Consider the following 19,766-nt stretch of genomic DNA (forward strand, 5'->3'; position numbering starts at 1 on the left):
TGGGTGAAGTAATGATGTAATTGATTAACACATACCTTCCAGGAATAAAAGACTTGATATGATGGTTGTTCCTAGAGCAAGAGATGGAAGGGGATGCAAGGTACATAATATGGTATGAAGGTGGCCTGAGAGCAACACGGCGGGAAAGGGGGTATCTCACTGGTCAGGATTTCTGGGAATGGGGGGAGGGGCGAGGATGGAACTAGGCAGCATGAAATGAAGATAATCAGAGATAGCAGCATGGTCGAGCTCAAGATGTTTAGCTATGGGCTTTTAGAGTCTAGCCAAAGGAGTGAGTTCAAACCCTACCTCTGCTAATTACTCTGTGACCTTTGGTCACACTTCTTTCTCATTCCCCTGCTTCTGAATCTTTACTCCCTTAGCTATAAAAAATAATAATATGAATAACTTGAAGTAGATTTATCTCTAAGATCTCTCTACGATCAGGTGAGATAATCTATATGTTGTTATTCAGTCATTTTCAGTTATGTCCAACTCTTTGTGACCCCATTTGGGGTTTTCTTGGCAAAGATACTGGAGTGGTTTATTATTTCCTTTCTCCAACTCATTTTACAGCTGAGGAAACTGAGGCAAACAGGGTTAAAGAACTTGCCCAGGGTCACACAACTAATGCCTGAAGCCAGATTTGAACTCATGAAGATGAGTCTTCCTGATTCCAAGCCCAGGATACTATCTACCATATCCCCTAACTGCCCAGCTGCCTTTCTTATAACATATAGGAGATACTAAATGTAAGCAGTTTTAAAACCTTAAAGGGCCGTGTAAAAGTGAAATTCTATTGCTATTATTACCATTATTATATCTACAAACAAGGTACCTTGGTCATACTCTACCCTGGCATATCTTACCCTGGCAGAAGCTGTTGCCATGTTTGCTCCCCAAACACATTCTCTGTAACTCAAAACCTAGAGAGAAGCTCTCATTGGCATTTGCCTCTTTCACAACCCATCTGAAAGTCTTGGGGGCACCCATAGACTATTCACTATCCTCTTCCCTCTACTCCCCCCAGCCCCAGAAAATGGCTCAAAATGTGTGGTTTCTATAGGATTAAACAACAGCCAAGCTTGGGAGCCAAAGCTTGAGAGCTGTGATGGAGAAGTGACACAGGAAGAATTCTAGAAAAAAACTGTTTTAAATTAGAAATTGGAAATGAGGGAGCCTGGAGGAAATTAAAGTCAGCCAGAGATAGCAGACATTTCTAACTGCAAGGAACTATGGGATTTACATACTTAATATCCTTCCAAGGCCAGTCTGTGAGAATATTGTGGAAAGGACATAGGATTTGCAAGCAGAAGGTCTGGTTTTGAACTGGGCAGGTCTCTGGGCCTCAATTTCCTCATAGTTGAACTGGATGATCTCAATAGTGCATTCTAACTTGAAGTCCTCTGGGTCATTCAGGGACTATGGCATTGCCTATGTACATGGGATTTGGAAGCTCAGAGTCTCCTTTGGAGGGTGCTGTCAATAATAGTGTTACCCTAGGAGACATTGAATCTTCCCTCAGATACTTAGTAGCTGTATGACCGTGGGAAAATCACTTAACTCTATCTGCCTCAGTTTCCTCATCTGCAAAATGAACTGGTGAAGGAAATGGCAAACCGCTCCAGTATCTTTGCCAAGAAAACCCCAAACGGACTTACAGAGAATTGGACATGAAAACAACTCAAGAACAATAATAGGAATGAACAAATTTATATTCAATGTGAGAATGGACAGAATGACCAGAATTATGGGCTTAGTTCATACATTTCTTTATATAATCAGAAGCAGAGCAGTACTAGGGAAAGTCCACTGACTCTGGAGTCATGGAAACATTACTTCAGAATTGAAAGGGACCTCGGGGGCCGTTTAGTCAAAACCCACCACTATCATCACCATTTTGCAGATAATTAAAACACAGAAAGATTAAATGACCCAACTAGAATCACACAGATAGTAAATAACGAAGGTAGATATCAACCCAAGTTCTCTGACTCTAAATAAGATACCTTTTTCACTACTCCTTGGTGACTTTCTCATAAGGACACAGTTTCAAATCTTGCCTCTGACAAGTACCTCAGTGGCCTTGGGCAAGTCACTTAACTTTCCTAGACCTCAGTTTCTTCATCTGTAAAATGAATTAGTTGGATTGGAAATCAGAGGTTCTTAATCTTTTTGGTAATTTGGGCCCCTTTGGCAGTCTGATGAACCTATGGATGCCTTCTCAGAATAATGTTTTTCAGTCATGGAAAGAAGTGACAAATTTGAGTTACAGTTTAAGTGAAACTAAAGATGTTTTTTTCCCCCATCCAAGTTCAAAGATCTGAAATCTATCTAGAGACCCCTTGGGTGCCCCAGTTTAAGAACCACTAGACTAGATGAACTCTGAGAACACTTTGAGCTTGAAATCTATGATTAGACTCCCATGTGAGCAGGTGCTGTCTCTTTCTTTGAGCTCAGTGACCCTACCCTTTGCCCTTTGTTCAGTGCTATCCCTTCCATTCCCATGGTGCCTTTGTACCTTGCACTTTCATTTTCCTCATAGCAAGCATCATTCACTCAGTCAGCAAGTATTGACTACCTACTGTGTCCAAGAAATCAACCCTGCATGAAGGGAGGCATCGGATATAATGACATCTATCTCTTATAAGAGATAGGGAAATTGAGTTACAGAGCGGTTAGTTGACTAGGAATTGAATTAAATTGAATTAACCAAATTCACTTGAGTTGCCTGGCCAGTATTTTTTCAGATCCTAGGATTTAGATCTGGAAACAACCTTAGAAATCAACCTCCTCATTTTACAGGCAAAGGGGGCTTACAACCCCAGGTCTAATGACCAGTTAAGTCACAGAATGAGAAATCAAGTTCAGGTCCTCAGATGAAAAAGCTAGAATTCTTTCCACTACCCCATGCTGCCTCCCACTTTCAGAAGGGCCCCAGAGTCTGAACAATAATCTGGAATTGGCCAACTGAGCTCTCTTCATCCCTCTGAAGAGAATCACCTTCTCCATGATTGCTCTTTACTCGTCATAACTTGTCATTTACAGTCATAGCTCTGGACTGGGAATTTCTGGAGGCATCCCTAGAAAGAGGGACCCCCACGGCCTCCCGTGCTAGATCATCTGAGAGAATCTGAGAAAGGTTCTCTAGCATTGAATATGGAAACCTCAGAAGAGTGAAGGGGACAGAGCCAGGTGCCTTTCCCAGCTTGGACCCTATTAGTACTACAGAGAAACTGGGTATCAAGGTAGAGTTTTGAATTCATAGGATCAAAGATTTTGAGCTTAAAGGGACCTTCAAGTAAACTACAATGACTCACTATTACTTTAAGGAGCAAATATAATCTCCTCTGTCTGGCATTTAAACTTCCTCACAACCTGGCCCCTTCCCTCTTTTACAGCCTTCTTATACATTACTCTCCTCCACTAAGTTGTGTCCACCTTGCTATTTCTCCTACAAAACACTCAATCTCTCGACTCTATGTCTTGGCAATGGCAGTGCCCCATACCTAGAGTGGTCTCTGTCCTTATCCTAGCCCGTTAGAATCTCTGTTTTCCTTCAGAAGTAAGCATGAGCACTGTCATCTATTTGAAGTTTTTCCTGATTCAGTTGCTAGTACCATCCCTCCCAAAATTATCTTGGATTCATTTTGTAGATATGATACGATATTTGATGATATTATACGTTATAACATCATATCATATCACATAGTGTTATGTCATGTCATTATACTATATTATGTTATATCATATTAATTATATCACATATTATAGTACAATAGTATATCATATATTGTTATGTAATAATTGTTGTTATTTTATATTTTCAACAAGTCTCAAATGAAATTTTAATCTGTTAAAGCTTAAGTTAGAGGACCATGGAAGAATCCCCCTATTAAAGCTTAGAGCTGCCTGAAGATTTTTGAGACACCCTGTGTTTTTGTACGTACATGTCACTCCTTCTAGGATGTAAGTTCCTTGAAGGCAAAGGACAGTTTCACATTTGTCGCTTTGTCATCAGAGCTTAGTCAGTACCTTGCACACAGCAGTCATTTAATACATGCATATTGCTTGATCTAGTCAAACCCACTCATTTTACAAATGAGAAAGATGAAGCCCCTGGTGGTGAAGTAATCTGCCCAAGGCCTCATAGGTCATAAAGGGGAAGAGCTGGTAGTCATGATCAGGTCTTTGGACCCTGGATCCAGTGTCCTTTCTACGTTACCATACTGAAGTGAGACACAGTGGTCAGTGTGGTATAGTAACACTAGATATGGAGTCAAATATGTTCAAATCATCTAATTCCTAGAAATTATTACCTTTGGGATGTTTATCACATCACTTAGCCTTTCCATTAGGGACACTTAGGTGGTACCAGAGTGCACAGAGTGCTAGCCTGAAGTCAGGAACTCATCTGCCTGAGTTCAAATCTGGCTTCAGACACTTGCTAGCTGTATGACCCTGGACAAGTCACTTAACCCTATTTGCCTCAGTTTTCTCATTTGTAAAATGAGCTGGAGAAGGAAATGGCCAACCACTCTGGTATCTTTGCCAAGAAAACCCTAAAAAGGGGTCACAGAGAGTCAGACATGACCAGAAAAACAACTAAACAACAACAACGATCCTCACCTGGGATCAATTTCTTCATCTATAATATGAGGAACTTGAACTTCTAAGATTTCCTTATAGTTCTAAATCTCATCATCATCATCACCGGAGTTAGCATTTATATAACACCTACTATGTGCCAGGCACCTTGCTAAGTGCTTTACACGTATTGTCTCATTACCGTGATGCTCCTGAGTTCTTTCTGAGCCCCAGTTTCTTCTTGCACAAAATGGTGGGGTGAAACTAGAGGTTCCCATAGCCCCTTCCAGCTCTGCACCCTTTGAAATTCAGCCATGGGTCTGTCTCATCAGTGTAGTAGGACCACATAGATTAAGGCCATGGGGTAGGTAGTGAAGAACGCACTGGAGAGTAGAAGGGACCCCTCCCAACTCTACAAAAGTGACCTTGAACAGGTCACTTCACCTCTGTGGACCTCACTTTCTTCACTGGCAAATGAAAAGTCCTTATTGAACTCAATAACCTCTCAGATCCCTTTTAGTTATCACCTTCCAGAAGTCTGTGGTTCTGTGAACATCAGAGACCTTAAGGGAGCAGAAAATTTACTAGGTACAGCACTGAAACACTGATTCAAAGTCCAAAGCTTTGCCCTACCCTTGCCTGTTCAAAAACAAAGGTCCTTGGGTTCCAACTAGAGGAAATCTCCATAATCTTAATTAACAAAGAGATGTTAAAAAACTTCCAAGGTTTCTGTAGATTTATAAGGAGGGTAAAATTAAACACCCGCCACTAAAACCAGCTATCAGGGAATCTCGTTAGCATTAATGTGCATTTATAGTTTGACTTCTCCACATTAAATTCTTTTTGGTGGGAGAAAGGGACTGACAATTTAAGACCCAGAAAGATGGTTTTATGGCTGGTGCAGCCATAAATCAAACTTATAAAGTTCATAAAAATTGTTAAAATAAAAAATGGTTTAATAGGAATGTTTTATGGCCCATAACATTATTATAGCTGTTTTATTCCCTTTGCGTTAAGGGTTTAATTGGATAGCCACAATTCTAGGGATTCTCCGTTTTTATTGGATGGAATGTGGCCTTAAATCAAAATGGCCCCAAATGTCTTCAATATGTCTCCTCGTTTATCAGCCCACTCCCTGAGGGGCTGGGTGTTGAGCCTATGAATGAAGTCCCCACAAGGGACTGAGCAAGAGAGAGGATTTCTTCCGAGGCTACGGTGACAGTTGGCCCTTAGAACAGCCACAAGCTAAGTCTCATTTTTGTAGGCCCAGAAATAGAAAGAAGTCAGATGGGACCTAAAAGAAACAAGGTCTCACTCAGACCAGGATGTCAGATCAAAATCCAAATTGCACAGGTTCTCTAGTTGCAATTCTCTAACTTCTAATTTCTACCACCAGAAAGCTCTACTTTCCACCCCTGTGGATGCCAAGTTCTGACATGTGCTTAACTTGCATGCCTTTTGATTTTTCCCCTGTCCAATATCTTAGTGATGATGGTCTCTGTATACCACTGCTCACCTCAGCTGTTTTCTCTTTCTACCCTTTCTACCCTGACAGGTATCAGACCGCTCTGTGGTGGCTCTTGTCCCCAAACAAACCTCCTCCTACAACATCCCCCCTTCTGCCAGCATCTCCAGAACATCCATCAGTAGATATGGTGAGGAATGGACAACTGGGGTTGGGGGGGTGGGATCAGCGGAGGGTAGGAGGCTGAATCCTCTCACTGATCTGGACAGTGACTAATGATACAGCCCAATTCACGATCCCTTCCTCCTAAGAGCATTTAACTGGCAGGGGCCAGTTAAAAGCTTAAATTCCTGTTCTTCATCCCCATTTCCCTAGAGAGGCAATATGTCATGATGGACAGACAGCTGGCATTGCAGTCAGGAAAGCTTAGGTTCAAGTCTTACTACTGACACATACTGGTTTTGTGACCTTGGGCAAGTCATTTGATGACTCAGAGCTCTTGACAGTTCTGAGTAAACAAAGTTTCCTTAACCGGGATTTCTCTATACCAGAGAAATCACAGATCCTCCCCCAACTTCTTGTTTTAGGGGATATCATTGGATATTATGTGTATATATACACACACACATATATATGTATACATATATATACACACACATATATATATACATATATACATATATGTGTGTGTGTACATATATATTCATATTGAACACTTGGTCTGCTCAGAGTTGTGTCTTATGGGGTCTTATCAGCTGCACAAATATAGGGAATGAAGCGCTCACCCAGGGCCAGTCAAACCAAGGTCCATGACTTCCTAGATGAATACCAGGACCCCAAATTGGAATTTGGGCAGTGGAAATTGTGGTGCTCCATTTCATGGACCTCGCTTCACCCTCTTACTCCTTTATAATTTCTGGTCCAATGGCCCTCAGGCTGTCCAGGTGGGGACTGAGCCATCCCACCCTGCCCTCAGATGGGTTTTTGAGGATACATCTCTTTGTCCCCAGTAAAGAATGGACTAGGTGGCTTCTAACGTGAAACATTCTAATTTATAAGTCCATCATATTAAAATGAGATAACTTCCAATTTGATTTGTGGTTGTTTGGAAAATCACATATTTATTATTCATTGTTGGCAGTATGATGGGCTCCTTTATTCTTCAGTAGGCCCAGCTTCAGAATGTCTTAATCCAACTCTCAATGGAATAATCACTTTTAAAAGGTGCCAGACGCCTTCCTTTGCATTCATGCCAACCAAAAACCTTTTTGCCAGCCTTTATTCCCCAAATCTGAGGCCATGAGCCAGTAAAAACTGACTTTTATTGGAGCTGGATGTAGCATATGAAAGAGAGCACAATCCAGGAAGCTTGAAGTAAGCATGACAAAGTCCCTAAGATTAATTGTCTTCCACCCCTTTCCTTCTCTTTGCCAGACTCATCTTTCCGGTACACAGGAAGTCCAGACAGCCTGAGGTCCCGGGCACCTATGATCACCCCTGATCTGGAGAGTGGGGTCAAGGTGTGGCATTTGGTCAAGAATCATGACCATGGAGACCAGAAAGAGGGGGATCGGGGCAGTAAGATGGTATCTGAAATCTATCTAACCCGGCTGCTAGCCACCAAGGTAAGCCTTGTACTATTTCTGAGACCTAGAGGCAGTGGGGGAATGGGGAAGGGAGTGACTCGGGCCATCAAATGGGGCCTTATTCAAGGTGGGGCAACCCGTGCTAAGCAAGACAAGTACAATCTTCATGATGCCAGGTCGTTGGCCAGGATTTCAAGGTTGCTGGACACATCTATTTCCTTTCCCAATGAAAACAAGTGTAATGTAACCACGTCTCTTAAAATGAAGTTACTGCCTACCATACCCGGGTCTCCACTGTAACAGTGTAATGAATCCAGGTTTTACAGGTTTCTCCCAATAGTGTGTTTCCTCCCTTCCAGAATGCCCTCTGGGAGGAGACCTCCTAGCCTCTTCAGCCACAGTTTGCTGCTTTAAGAATGCTAACAGAGACAGCTGCTCAAGGGAGTGGCTCCCACCACCACTGCTACCAATTCCTTCCCTGGCTCAGCAAGATAGGGGCACATCTTACCTAGGGTCAAAGGCTGGGGTTTTTGCTGCTACTCCCAGCACAGTTAAGTGGAAAGAGGGCTAGATTAATAATCAGAGGACCTGGGTTCTACCCCTGTCTCTACTTACTCACTATCTGTGATATCTTGGGAAAGTTAAGGAACCTCTCTGGGCCTCAGTTTCCACTCCTGTAAAATGAGACATTGGGTCTAGACAACCATTTACAGAACCTTCCAGCTCTAAATCTACAATCCTATGATCTCTGCTGAGCCAGAATTAGAAACAGGAGCTGTGAAGATGTGGGGGTGCATCAGTAATCCAGGTGATCCAAAACCAGCTTTTTTCAAGGTCCCACACACACAACACAGCTGCCTGCTCTGGCAAGAAAAGAGCAACCACAAATCTAGAGTTGGGTCAACCCCCAAGCGTCACCTCCTTGCTACCTTCCAGGGGTGGCTTTGGAGCTCTGGGTGCTGTGGGGTCCTGTACCAGTCCTACCCCCTGCATGAGTTCAGGGGACAGCAGGTGATATATGATAAACTAATATGGTGCTTTAGAGCTTGCCTGGAGCACTCATGAATCACAGGGAAGGACCCCTTACCCTGGATCCCCTGCTCCTAGACTCCACTTAGCCCAACTTAAGCCAATTAACATCTTAAGCACCCCAGGGACCTCCTTGCCAAACTCTCCATATGGCCCCCCATTGCCTAGCTGGTCCTTCAGCTATCTCTTTTGCCCATTTGCCCATAGCCTTTTCCTTACTGATAAGAAATGTAGAATCAGAGGCCCAGTGGTCTCAAGTCCCGAGCCCACACCAGCCCACCACTCGGTACTGTGCCCTCAAGATGTTAAAGACTCTGCCTCCAGAGATCACAGCCAATAGAATCAAATGCCTATTCATCTGTTCCCACCTCCCCCCCCACAACACACACCCTAAACCCACACCATCACCCTCCCCCACCCCATCCCCCACAGTCTGTGCATCTCCACAACACAGACATTTTTACTTTTCCAAGACAGTATAAAGCCCGTGGCACCATCTGGCATCCCCTTCTGCTGCCTGCCAGCACCCCCCTCCCCATCCTTCCCTACTGAGCTTTCTCCCGCCCAGCCTCTCTTTCACACCTCCCACCATCCTTCCCCTCCCCCAGGGTACATTGCAGAAGTTTGTGGATGATTTGTTCGAGACCTTGTTCAGCACTGTACACCGGGGCAGTGCCCTCCCCCTGGCCATCAAGTACATGTTTGATTTCCTGGATGAGCAAGCAGACAGGCACAGCATCCATGATACAGATGTGCGGCACACCTGGAAAAGCAACTGGTAAGCCCCTTAGGAGGGAGGGACAGGACAGAGAGAGCTAGCCTGCCCTATGGTGGAAAGAGCCCAGGGCTGGCAGGGGGCAGAAGCTAGAAAGGTAGAGGGGAGAGAGGAGGTGGGGGGGTTGTCATTCTCAGCTGTGGCTCAGTCATCCAAAGCTCTGCAAACAAATAGCATACATATGCTCAGAAGAATAAATGTGTTCCCCAGCAGCTTTCTCCTTCGGAAGTTTGCTGGTTGGTTCAAACATTGGGCACTGAGGCTGGTTTCTACGCTTAACCCCCAAGGCTGCAACCTTCACTGGGAGAATGTACCGCCTCCCCATACCTAGCTCACCTCTTCTAGAGCAGACAGAGCAAGGTCGGGGGGAAGAAAATCATCACTACTGATTCTTCAGCTAGTAGTGGGGTGACGTAGAGGGGTGGGGGTGAGAGAGGGGTCTCATCTTCCTCCATCCCATAAACCAGGCAAGCTTCAAGTCTACCAGCAGAACTGCAAAGCCAGGACAGGTTTGGGAAGTAATAGACACCTGGAGTCAGACTGAACCCAAGTCCCCTCGTAAAGACAATGATGGCTGTAGTTGAAACCAGATCTGCCAAATCTGGAAAAGCTGACCAGTGCAGGACAAGGCTGGGAGAGCTAACACCCACTGTGGGCTGGAGCCAGCTGTTTCTGAGCATTTCATTTCAAACCTAATCTCTTAAGATCAAGTTATTACCCCTGGCGCCAGAGCATCCCAGGAGCAGCAGGTGGGATGACCCTCAGACATGACTACTCAAAGGTGATATCAAGCAGCCAACACCAGCACTGGAGAGAAATTTCCCAGTGTCTCTTAGCACATGACTGAGAATTTAGACTTCTACTCTCTGAGGCCTTGAAGAAAGGACAATGGCTGGACTGGAGGCAGAGCCAGGGAAAGCACTTGGGTCAGATAAAGTCTGGCCAAGAGCCAGAACGGAAATCTTCCCCTGGTAAAGAGCACAGAGGAACAGGGCTGGCTGCTGGGGGAGGGATGAGATCCTGGTCCACATGGTGGGTGGGTAGCACAAACAGCTGTCTATAGCCAGCATTCCCTCTCGGAAGCAGAGGGCGCAGATGTGCTGAGGCTGGTATTTAAGGATCATCAGACCTGGAAAACACCAGGCGCTTTGGAAAGCTAACCAGGACAAAACCAAATACCGCTCCCCCAAAGAGCCATTTCACTCTCCCCCAAAGAGCCTCTCTGAGGTTGCCAGAGCATCTTAATTGTGCAGTTACTAAGAAAAATGAAGATAATGATAGCACAAGGTTATTGTGAAGATCAAATGAGATTAGGTTTATAAAGTGCTTTGCAAACCTTTAAGCACTATAGAAATGTTAGCTATTATTATGTGATCTAGTGAAAAGTGTTAGTTTTAGAGGTCGAAAGAACTGGATTCCCATTCTAGCCCTGCTCCTCCATGTCTATATGACCTTGGACACTTAACTTCCCTGAGTTTCAGTTTCCTCATCTGTAAAATGATTGGGGTGGGGGTGGAGGGTTGAACTAGATGGCAAAGGTCCTTCCCCTCAAAAGTCTATGATCTTGTCATTTTGATATTCCTTTTCTTGTCTGCCTTCCTTCATTGTGTGTTCTATATGTTTCCTGGAACCCCTCCCCAAGGAGGCAGGGAGGGAGGGTCAGAGATAGGACCTGGGGCCCATATGTTTCACTTGTTCTGTATAATGCCCAACTCTGCCCAACACTCTTTGGACGTAGGCACTGACTTTGGGGATATAAAGAAATGATTCCAGGTTCTCGGCTCTATTTCTTTTCAGCATAGCACTCACCCCTTTTTATCCCCCAGATTTACTTTAGCAAAAACAAATGCTCCCAAGCTGAGCTCTGAAAGGCCTCCTCGGCCACTTACTTCACACAGGCCCAAGGGATGGGGCCACAGAAGCCCTTAGCTCTGCCACCCAGACAGGTCTTACGCCAGAGGCTCATAAGGGCTATGAACATCCCTGATGGAACTGGAGACAGGAACTGCCCAGACTAGGACAACCCTCAATACCCACATCAACCTCACAAAAGACTGAGACCATGATACCCTGAGGGGGTCCAGAGAGTAGAGTTGAGACCTAGTAGAGGAGGGCATGTTCACAAAGCCTGGCGAGAGAAAGGGGGAAAAGTTAGAAGCTTATGGACAAGGAAAGCAGAAGTGGGAAAAGGGATGAAAGGCGTGAAGTGATCTCTCTAAGGCCAGCCAGAGGTGACTTGGGATACAAAGGAGCTGATAATGATGAATTGAATGTCCATGAACAAGGCCACGGTGGATCTTCAGCAGAGTCTTGGGATCATCAGGAGGTTAATTGGACCTTAGAGGTCATCTGAGCCAACCCCCTCACTTTATAGATAAGGAAACAGACCCAGAAAGTTCATAGTGACTTGTTCAAGGTCACACCAATATTAAATGCCAAGGCCCTGGCTTTCCAGAGTTTTCCCAACCCTTTCCACTACTCCATAAAAATGCAAAACTGGGCAGTGGCTAAAGAGTTAAACTTGAAGTATTGACCAATCAATCAACCAGTCAGGAAATAGAGAGATAAGTGATTTGCTCAAGGTTGCACAGAGTAAGGAACAAAAGTGGGATTTGAACACAGGTCCATTAGTTCCTGTGCCATTCAGTACTCTTTTTACTATACCATATTGCTTCTCCAAAAGAGTCCAAAGGGTTGGGGCTCTAAGGGTGCAGCTGGAGATGGAAAATCACAGCCTGGAAAATGATGAGAAAGCAGCAGCTGTTTGGGGATTTGGAAAGGGGGTGGGCTGGGTTTGTCCTTTACTCCATGGCGAAAGAAGCAGAGAATAATCATCTCCCCTGATTAAAACCTCCTTTGGGGAGGAAATCCCTTTACATCTGACAAGCTTCTTTGGGGAGAAAGAGCAGCCCCCAACCTGCAGCAGTGTCATTCTCTGACACACCAGCCACACAACAGTCCCCTCCCCCAAGCTCTCTCCACGACTGCCCGAAGTCTGGACACTTGAATGAACTGGCATTTTCAGGAGGAGGAGACCTGTTGAAAGAACTCCCTGGGGAACCCATTCCTCTAGCTTGAGTTCCGCCTTAGCCAGGCCAGGCCAACTCTGGGAAATGATGGTGGGAGCGGAGGCCAAAGCTGGCTGGGCATGAAGCGCAGGTGGAGACCATTGTACTTGCTCAGTGGAAGTGCCCGGGGCTCTCTGCAGTTGTCCTTTGGACAACAGCCATGGGCACTGTCGTGGGGTCCAATATGCCCAATAGTTTTGTGTGAGGCTCCAAGAAAATAATGCTGCCTTATGTCACCATTGAGGAATAGGCTTCCCTCAGAGCACTGAGACCCTTAGCAATGCTTCCAAGAGTGGAGATGGGCTCTCCATCCCTAGAGCTGGTAGAAAAAGAAGACAGTGAGTTGGGGTTTCATCTTACCTAAAATGTCATCTCATTCTTGGAAGTGTGGAACCCGAGAGATGTGAGCCATCCTGATGGACAAGGGACTCCATGGGGCCTACTATCCACTTGCCTATATAGGATCTTAGGATGATGGACTTTAAGCTGGAAGAGACTTTAGAGACGTTTAATTCAACCTCTATTGTACATATAAGGAAACTGAGGCGCAGAGAGATAAGGTGACTTGTCCAACATCACAAGATAGAGTCAGGATTTGGACCCAGGTACTCCAACTCCAAATCCCTTTCCTCTACACCACTCTTACAAATTCATTCTCTGCTTCCTTTACATTCACACATGAATGCACCCAGCACTCCTATGTCCATCATGCAGACCTAGACATGAAATGTCTGAAAGTGGGATCTTAGTCCAGTGGACCCTGAATCAGAAAACCTGGGCACCTATCCGTGCTCTGCTGCTTACCTCCTGTGTGACCTTGGGCAGGACATAATCTCCTCAAGCCTCAATTTCCTGATCTGAAAATGAGTTTAGATTCAGTGACCTTTACAATTCCTTCCAGCTTGAAATCTTCTGACCTTGTGTTTACCCATCTTGGAAGGGTTAGAGCAAAAATGTCTCCTGCCTCCCCAATACCCCCGTCTCCTTCTTCTTGGGTGAACAACAATTCCTGCCAAAGGATTGGTGCTGAATTCTAGGTTTTCTTGTAGTTCATGGTAGGAAGACTGGGGTGCTAAGCTGTTAATGGATGGGCCTAATAATACCAGAGGTAGGGTCATGGTTGAAAAGCCATTGATATTGACTGGGCCTCTTTGTATGCTCCTCTTGACTCCCAAAGCCTAGGAGCTCACTGAGTCTCCCTCCTTCCCACAGCCTCCCTTTGCGATTCTGGGTGAATGTGATTAAGAACCCACAGTTCGTGTTCGATATTCACAAGGGGAGCATCACAGACGCCTGCCTCTCAGTGGTGGCACAGACCTTCATGGACTCCTGTTCCACGTCTGAGCATCGGCTGGGCAAGGACTCCCCTTCCAACAAGCTGCTGTACGCCAAGGACATTCCCAGCTACAAGAGCTGGGTGGAGAGGTCAGTACGATAACCTTGCTTCACCCCAACCCCAAGGAAGACAGCTGAATAAAGATATTAGGTCCCACTCCTTGGGCACAGCCATGCCGGATCCCACTGGCACAGCTAAGAAAGTGCTTTGCCAATCTGCCATTCCATCATTTTGCTTGTGACTTCTGGGTCCTCTCCTCAGACTCTCACCCCTATGTTCCCCCTGAGCTCCATGTTGCAGGAAGAAAGATGCATTTGTCCTTGTCACAGCACTGATTTTAAGCAGCCAGGAAGCTCCCAGGTAGATGCAAAGACTCTTCCCAGGGCACTCCAGCCACAGTAGGCCATGCAAGAGACTCAAGAAATTAAGTTAACAAGTATTTATTAAGTGCTTGCCATATGCTGGGCACTATTCTAGGTACTAGAGATACAAAGAAAGGGAGCTGGGGAAGCAAAGTCTGCCTTCTAATGGCAGAGACAATATATCAACAGCTAGGTACGTGCAAGATATGTCCAGACTACATGGAAGTTAATCTTTAGGGAAAGGCACTAAAACCTGGAAGGATCAGGAAGGGCTACTTGGAATAGAGGGCACTTGAGCTTAGTTTTTAAGGAAGTCAGAAAGCTAAAATTTGAAGGGAAGGGAGGGAAGCATTCCAGGCTTGGGAAGCAACCAATTCAAAGACAGAGAGATGGGGAATGGGCTGAATATTGTACTCAAGGAATAGCTACATCCTGGGCCATCTCCAGTCATCCTGATCGATATCTGGCCACTGGACCCAGATGGCTCTGGAGGAGAAAGTGAGGCTGGTGACCTTGCACAGCCCTGCCTCACTTAAATCAAATTCAATTGCATGTCATGCCATCACCTCCCTGATGTCATGATCCTGTTCCAGAACGAAGGACAAACAGCAACCATAGGTCAATTTAGTTGGATCCCAGGTGTGTGAGAGAAGACTGGGAAGGTAGAAAGGGAGCAGGTTGTAAAGAGCTTTAAATGACAAATAAAGGGAGGTAATAGGAAAAAAAGTGAATAGGAATGTAGCAGACCACCCTCCTCCAGCTCCCTAATCCTAGGGTCTCTCCTTTCCCCTCCAGATACTATGCTGATATTGCCAAGCTGCCAGCCATTAGTGACCAGGACATGAATGCCTACCTCGCAGAACAGTCACGCCTCCACGCGGTGGAGTTTAACATGCTCAGTGCCCTCAATGAAATCTACTCCTATGTCAGCAAGTACAGCGAAGAGGTAAGAGGGAGATGAGCCAGGTGACCACCATGAAATGAGAGATGAACCATCTCATCCAATGAGTAAATCAATTTCATATACACTCTTTGGGCACCTATTATGTGCAAGAGACAGGAGATGTTTATTGATCTGTATGCAGAAATTGGCCCATTTGCAAGTTGGCAGTTGAAAGTCATTTGATTAATATCACTTTTAATGCTGTTAACAAAATAGGGAGGGTTTTTTTTTTACTAATTTAATTATCTTATCCAATAAAGTATTTTAAAATTAGCATCATTGCTTTTAAAAAACCCTGAGTGAGGCTCTTCTCTTCATATGAGAAAATGCCAACTGTCAATTTGCAGAAAGACCAGTGGATCTACTCACGTGACTTTGGGCAAGTCACTTAACTGTGCTGGGCCTTGATTTTTCCTTCTTACAAGATGAGGGCATGATAGATAAAGGATTGGAAGGGATTTTAGAGGCCATTTAGATCAATCCCTTCATTTGATAGATGAAGAAACAGAAGCCTAGGGAAATTGTGACTGGCCTACAGTCGTATAAGAATAAGAACAGTCTGTTCCAGTGGCCATGATGGTGGATGAAGCAGGGGCTGTGGAGCTTCAAATGTTCGAAGATCATCCACTGCATCTTGGGCCATCGCCAGTCATCCTGACTTTTGTCCTGCCGTTGGACTTTGATGACTGTGGAAGAGAAAGTGTGGCTGATAACATTGTGCAGCCCTGCCTCCCTTAAATCCAATTCACTCATGAGTCAAGACATCACCCCACGATATCATTGGTCCTCTTCAGAGATGAAGGATGAACAGTAACAAGGAGTAAACATCAGAGGTGGAATTTAAACCCAGGTCCCTTGGCTCTTGAGTCAGTACCTCTTTCCCTATGCCATAGCTTCAAATTCTTTGAGTCTATGCAGAAATTAGACCACCCACATAGATTGGTAATAGGTTGCTCATTAAAATGAGTGAGTAGTTGTCTTCATGGGTTTCGATAAATGAATCTGGGTTCATCCAGAAAGAATTCTAAGAGAAGGAGGGAATGAGGCCTGAGTAGGATCTGTAGTATAGTAGAAAAATTCCTATATGCTAGCATCTGAAAGGACCTGAGTTCAAATCCTAGTTCTGCCACTGACTTCATATTTGACTTTAGGCAGATAGGTAGCCCAGTGGATAGAATGGTGGGCTTAGAGTCAGGAAGACCCAAGTTCAAATCCTGTCTCAACACTGACTGGCTGTGTGACCAAGGGCAAATCATTTGACCTGTGTCTGCCTCAGTTTCTTCTTCTACAAAATGGGGATAATAATAGCACCTACCTCATAGGGTGGTTGTAAGGATGAGACAACGTAAAAAAAAAATGAACTCCTAAGACCTATGATGTTCACCTGACTTCTGGCTTCTCTTCCCCCCCACTCCCCCAGATTATTGGGGCCCTTGAACAGGATGAACAGGCAAGGCGACAGCGACTGTCATATAAAGTGGAACAACTTATCAATGCCATGTCCATTGAAAGCTGAGAGGAGGTTCCTGGCACATCTCCTGAGAGAAGACAGAGAAGGCAAGGAGGAGTCAGCCTTCAATTCTTCGAAACTGGGAAGCTGGGAGTGAAGGACTAGTGAAGGGTGAATAGCTCCCAGAGCTCCCTGAACCCACCCTGGGGGGAAGGGAGTGCTGTGCCCCTCCCCCAGTATCAGCCAGAGTTCATCCTATCCAGTTCCCCAACATTGAACAGTAGGCATCATGCATCCTTGGCAAGAAGGAGAGAGAAATAGGGGCCAGGAAGTCATCCTTGAAGCCAAGAGGCAGGAGCTGGGGACAGATCTGCCTCTGTGACTGCTGCTTTGCATGAAAAAAAATCATTTAATGTATATTGGGAAATAATGAAAACTTTATTTAATTTTTTTAAGAAAAAGAGAAAAAACCACAGAAATAAAATAGACAAAAAGCCACTCTGCTAATCCCTTCCCACCTTTTGCTTTTTTTTTTTCCATTCTGGTTTTTCCCCCTTCTTTCTTATCCTCTCAAGCACTCCTCCCTTACAAGATTCCTGTTCCCTTTCCAGTGACAATTTGCAAACAGATGACAGTGGGAATCTTGGGAAAATAATTTGTTTCCTTTTCCTGGGAAGTAGAGAAAAGGAGGAGAGGAAGAATGAGCACAAGTTTGCACCAAACGTTTTTCCACGTCGAATCTGGAAATATCCCAGCAGTCAAGAGCTCATTGGTACTTCTGTGTGAACTCCTGATATATCAGATGAAACCAAACCTGCCTGACTGGAAACCAAGCTTTACATACACATACCTGTGTATGATCGTTTCCGGAGAGAAGCTTTGTCTTTAGACAGTCTATACTTTTTGCTACTGTTCGTTTTCTTTGTTTGTTTGTTTTAATTTTGTGTCTAACCAATTGAGGACCTGATCTCCAGTACCTCCCCTTCCAGCCAGGGGTGCAGCGAGATGGGCCTCTCTTCACGCTGGGCTCATGACCCTCACTCGGACACCAAACATCTCCACCTCACGTGTCTTTCTCCTGCCACACTCTGCTTTGGGGAGCCATTTCTACATCTTAGCATTGGCTCGGGGGACAGTTTGTCGAGGTTGTGATCAGAGACCCTGAGCACTAGAAAAAAGTTCAATGGGCTATACGAGGACCATAAAGGGACCAGCTCTCCAGGCTCAATCTGGAATTTGATTTGGGGGAAATGGTGTTCACTCCAGGGATTTCACTCTAATTTCTTGCAGTAAAAAAAGAAATACAAAAACAAACATTGTTTACAGCAGGTAATGCTTGAAAAGAGTTAGCTAAAAAAGCTGCAATACTTATTATTCTACTTTTCCAATTGTCTCATGCTTGCACAGAGAAGGAGAATGTTTGGCATTCATCTTTGGACATGTCCCTGGATGTGCAGGGCTTGCCTGAGGGGATCAGATCGGGCCAAATGGTTTGACTCCCAGAGTGCCAAAGTCTTCGTCTTCTGTCATTGTCTCTGTCTCTGTCCCTGATTCTTGAGTTGGGGAGGCCAACCACTGGCTCAGATCCTTCCTCCTCCCTCTCTCCCTCCCTCCACTAACGATGATGGGTGACCAACTTTTCTGAGTGCTGTTTAATAAGAGACCAAAGCTTCACCTCTCTTGTCCAGACTATACACAGAGGATAGTAAGTTCCCCTCAAGGTGGGCTTTACCACCTTGGGAGCTGGTTGCTGATGGTGGAACCACATTGACTCAAGAAGCCTAAACTCTCTGCTAATCTAAATAGTCAGGACTGTCTTTCCCTAGAGCTGCCCTCTTCAGCAGGAGCTACTGAAAGGAAGGGCAGGTGCTACAGAAAAAGGAAACGAGAGGAAGAAAAGAGCAGCCTCTCCCTCCTCCCATCCCTCCAATTTGGGAAGGGACCAGAAATTCAGGCTGCAGCTCTTAGAGGTGGTCTGAAAAGGCTGCCCTGAAGGGAGCAGGGATTGTGGCTTCTTTCCTATTTATTTAACTCAAATCATCCATCTCCCTCGCTATCCTGCTACATCTCCAGGTGGTCTCAATTTTGAGAGCTTCCACTGGCCACACAATTCCCAAGGAAAATGGGTGAAGGAGAACTGGCTGCCAGCCTCCACTGTCGTGTGGCTTTGGATTGCTGCACTAACCACATAGCAGACTCCCCTGGTCTGTTCGGCTCGTTTCTTGCCTGAATGCAGCTGACAAAAGGGAAGAGAAAAGCATTCAGTGAAATACTCAGGAAACTTGCTGTTTAAATTATGATTCACAGTCAGGCATGCCAAGTCCACTTTTCTTTTGATAATCCACTTCTGTTAAAGTTTCTCTGGGCCCTATTAATAGCCTGAAAGAAATACTAATGACTGACCTTGTGCAAGAAGCCAAAGCATTTGACATTCACAGATCCAAAGCTTAGCAACTCGGAGCCCATGATTTACAGCAATGAGGGGGTGAGGGAGCCAAGGGGAAAGAAGAATTTAAGATAGAGATTTCCTGTTTCCAGCAAAGAAACCTATCTCGGAATCCTTTATGCTTGCCATTCAGGTTTGGTTTGAAGGGTGAGGTTCTGATGATCCCCTCTTACATGATGATTCCCCCTTATAACATTGCCTCCTAAGGTTTGCAGGAGCTGGAGGCTGAAGGCTAAAAGACACAGCGTTGTCTTAACCCACTTTCACCCATCAATGACACCATCTACCCCAGCTGATCCCACTGCTGCAGCCCTTGCTGATCTCCAAACCTAGAAACAGAAGGGTCTACCAGCAAGGTAGAGAATGTAGCTCATTTCAGGTACTTTCATTTGAGAATGAGAAAGAAGGGAGGACCTGAAGAAAAGGATGCCTGGTGAGTCAGGGTGAAAGAAGCTAACCACACATAACTTGGCTACCAAGAAAAAGAAAGACAGTCAGGAAGAGTAATTTCCCAAGAAGGATGTTGGGAAGGAATGCCCAGCTGGATCCAAGCTAAGTCATGGAGCCATGAAGATGATGAGATCCTGGAATACCTCTCCCTCTCTGATCTCCTACAACCCCACAAAGCATGGGAAAATGGTATAGGACAAATTTGTCTTCATTCATTCATCCAGGAAGTCTCTCCCAGTTTAGGAGTGTTGTAGGGAAGTTGGGTTTTA

At 45.1% G+C, this 19,766-nt stretch overlaps 1 protein-coding gene across 2 annotated transcripts in view; it reads left to right on the plus strand.

Annotated features, from left to right (window-relative positions):
- PLXNA2 (plexin A2) overlaps positions 1–19,766 on the plus strand; it is a 350,823-nt gene that overhangs the window by 292,606 nt on the left and 38,451 nt on the right. Inside the window, exons 27-32 of one of the 2 annotated variants that reach the window (XM_072647951.1) lie at positions 6,143–6,242; positions 7,487–7,677; positions 9,276–9,445; positions 13,723–13,935; positions 15,004–15,154; positions 16,572–17,099. In XM_072647951.1, the coding sequence (XP_072504052.1) occupies positions 6,143–6,242; positions 7,487–7,677; positions 9,276–9,445; positions 13,723–13,935; positions 15,004–15,154; positions 16,572–16,667 (921 nt within the window). In that variant the 3' untranslated portion in view covers positions 16,668–17,099. Of the gene's footprint in view, positions 1–6,142; positions 6,243–7,486; positions 7,678–9,275; positions 9,446–13,722; positions 13,936–15,003; positions 15,155–16,571; positions 17,100–19,766 lie in introns of those variants that run through there. The other variant, XM_072647950.1, reaches the window with a different exon arrangement.

This window comes from Notamacropus eugenii, chromosome 2, assembly GCF_028372415.1.
Source record: "Notamacropus eugenii isolate mMacEug1 chromosome 2, mMacEug1.pri_v2, whole genome shotgun sequence".
NCBI lineage: Eukaryota > Metazoa > Chordata > Mammalia > Diprotodontia > Macropodidae > Notamacropus > Notamacropus eugenii.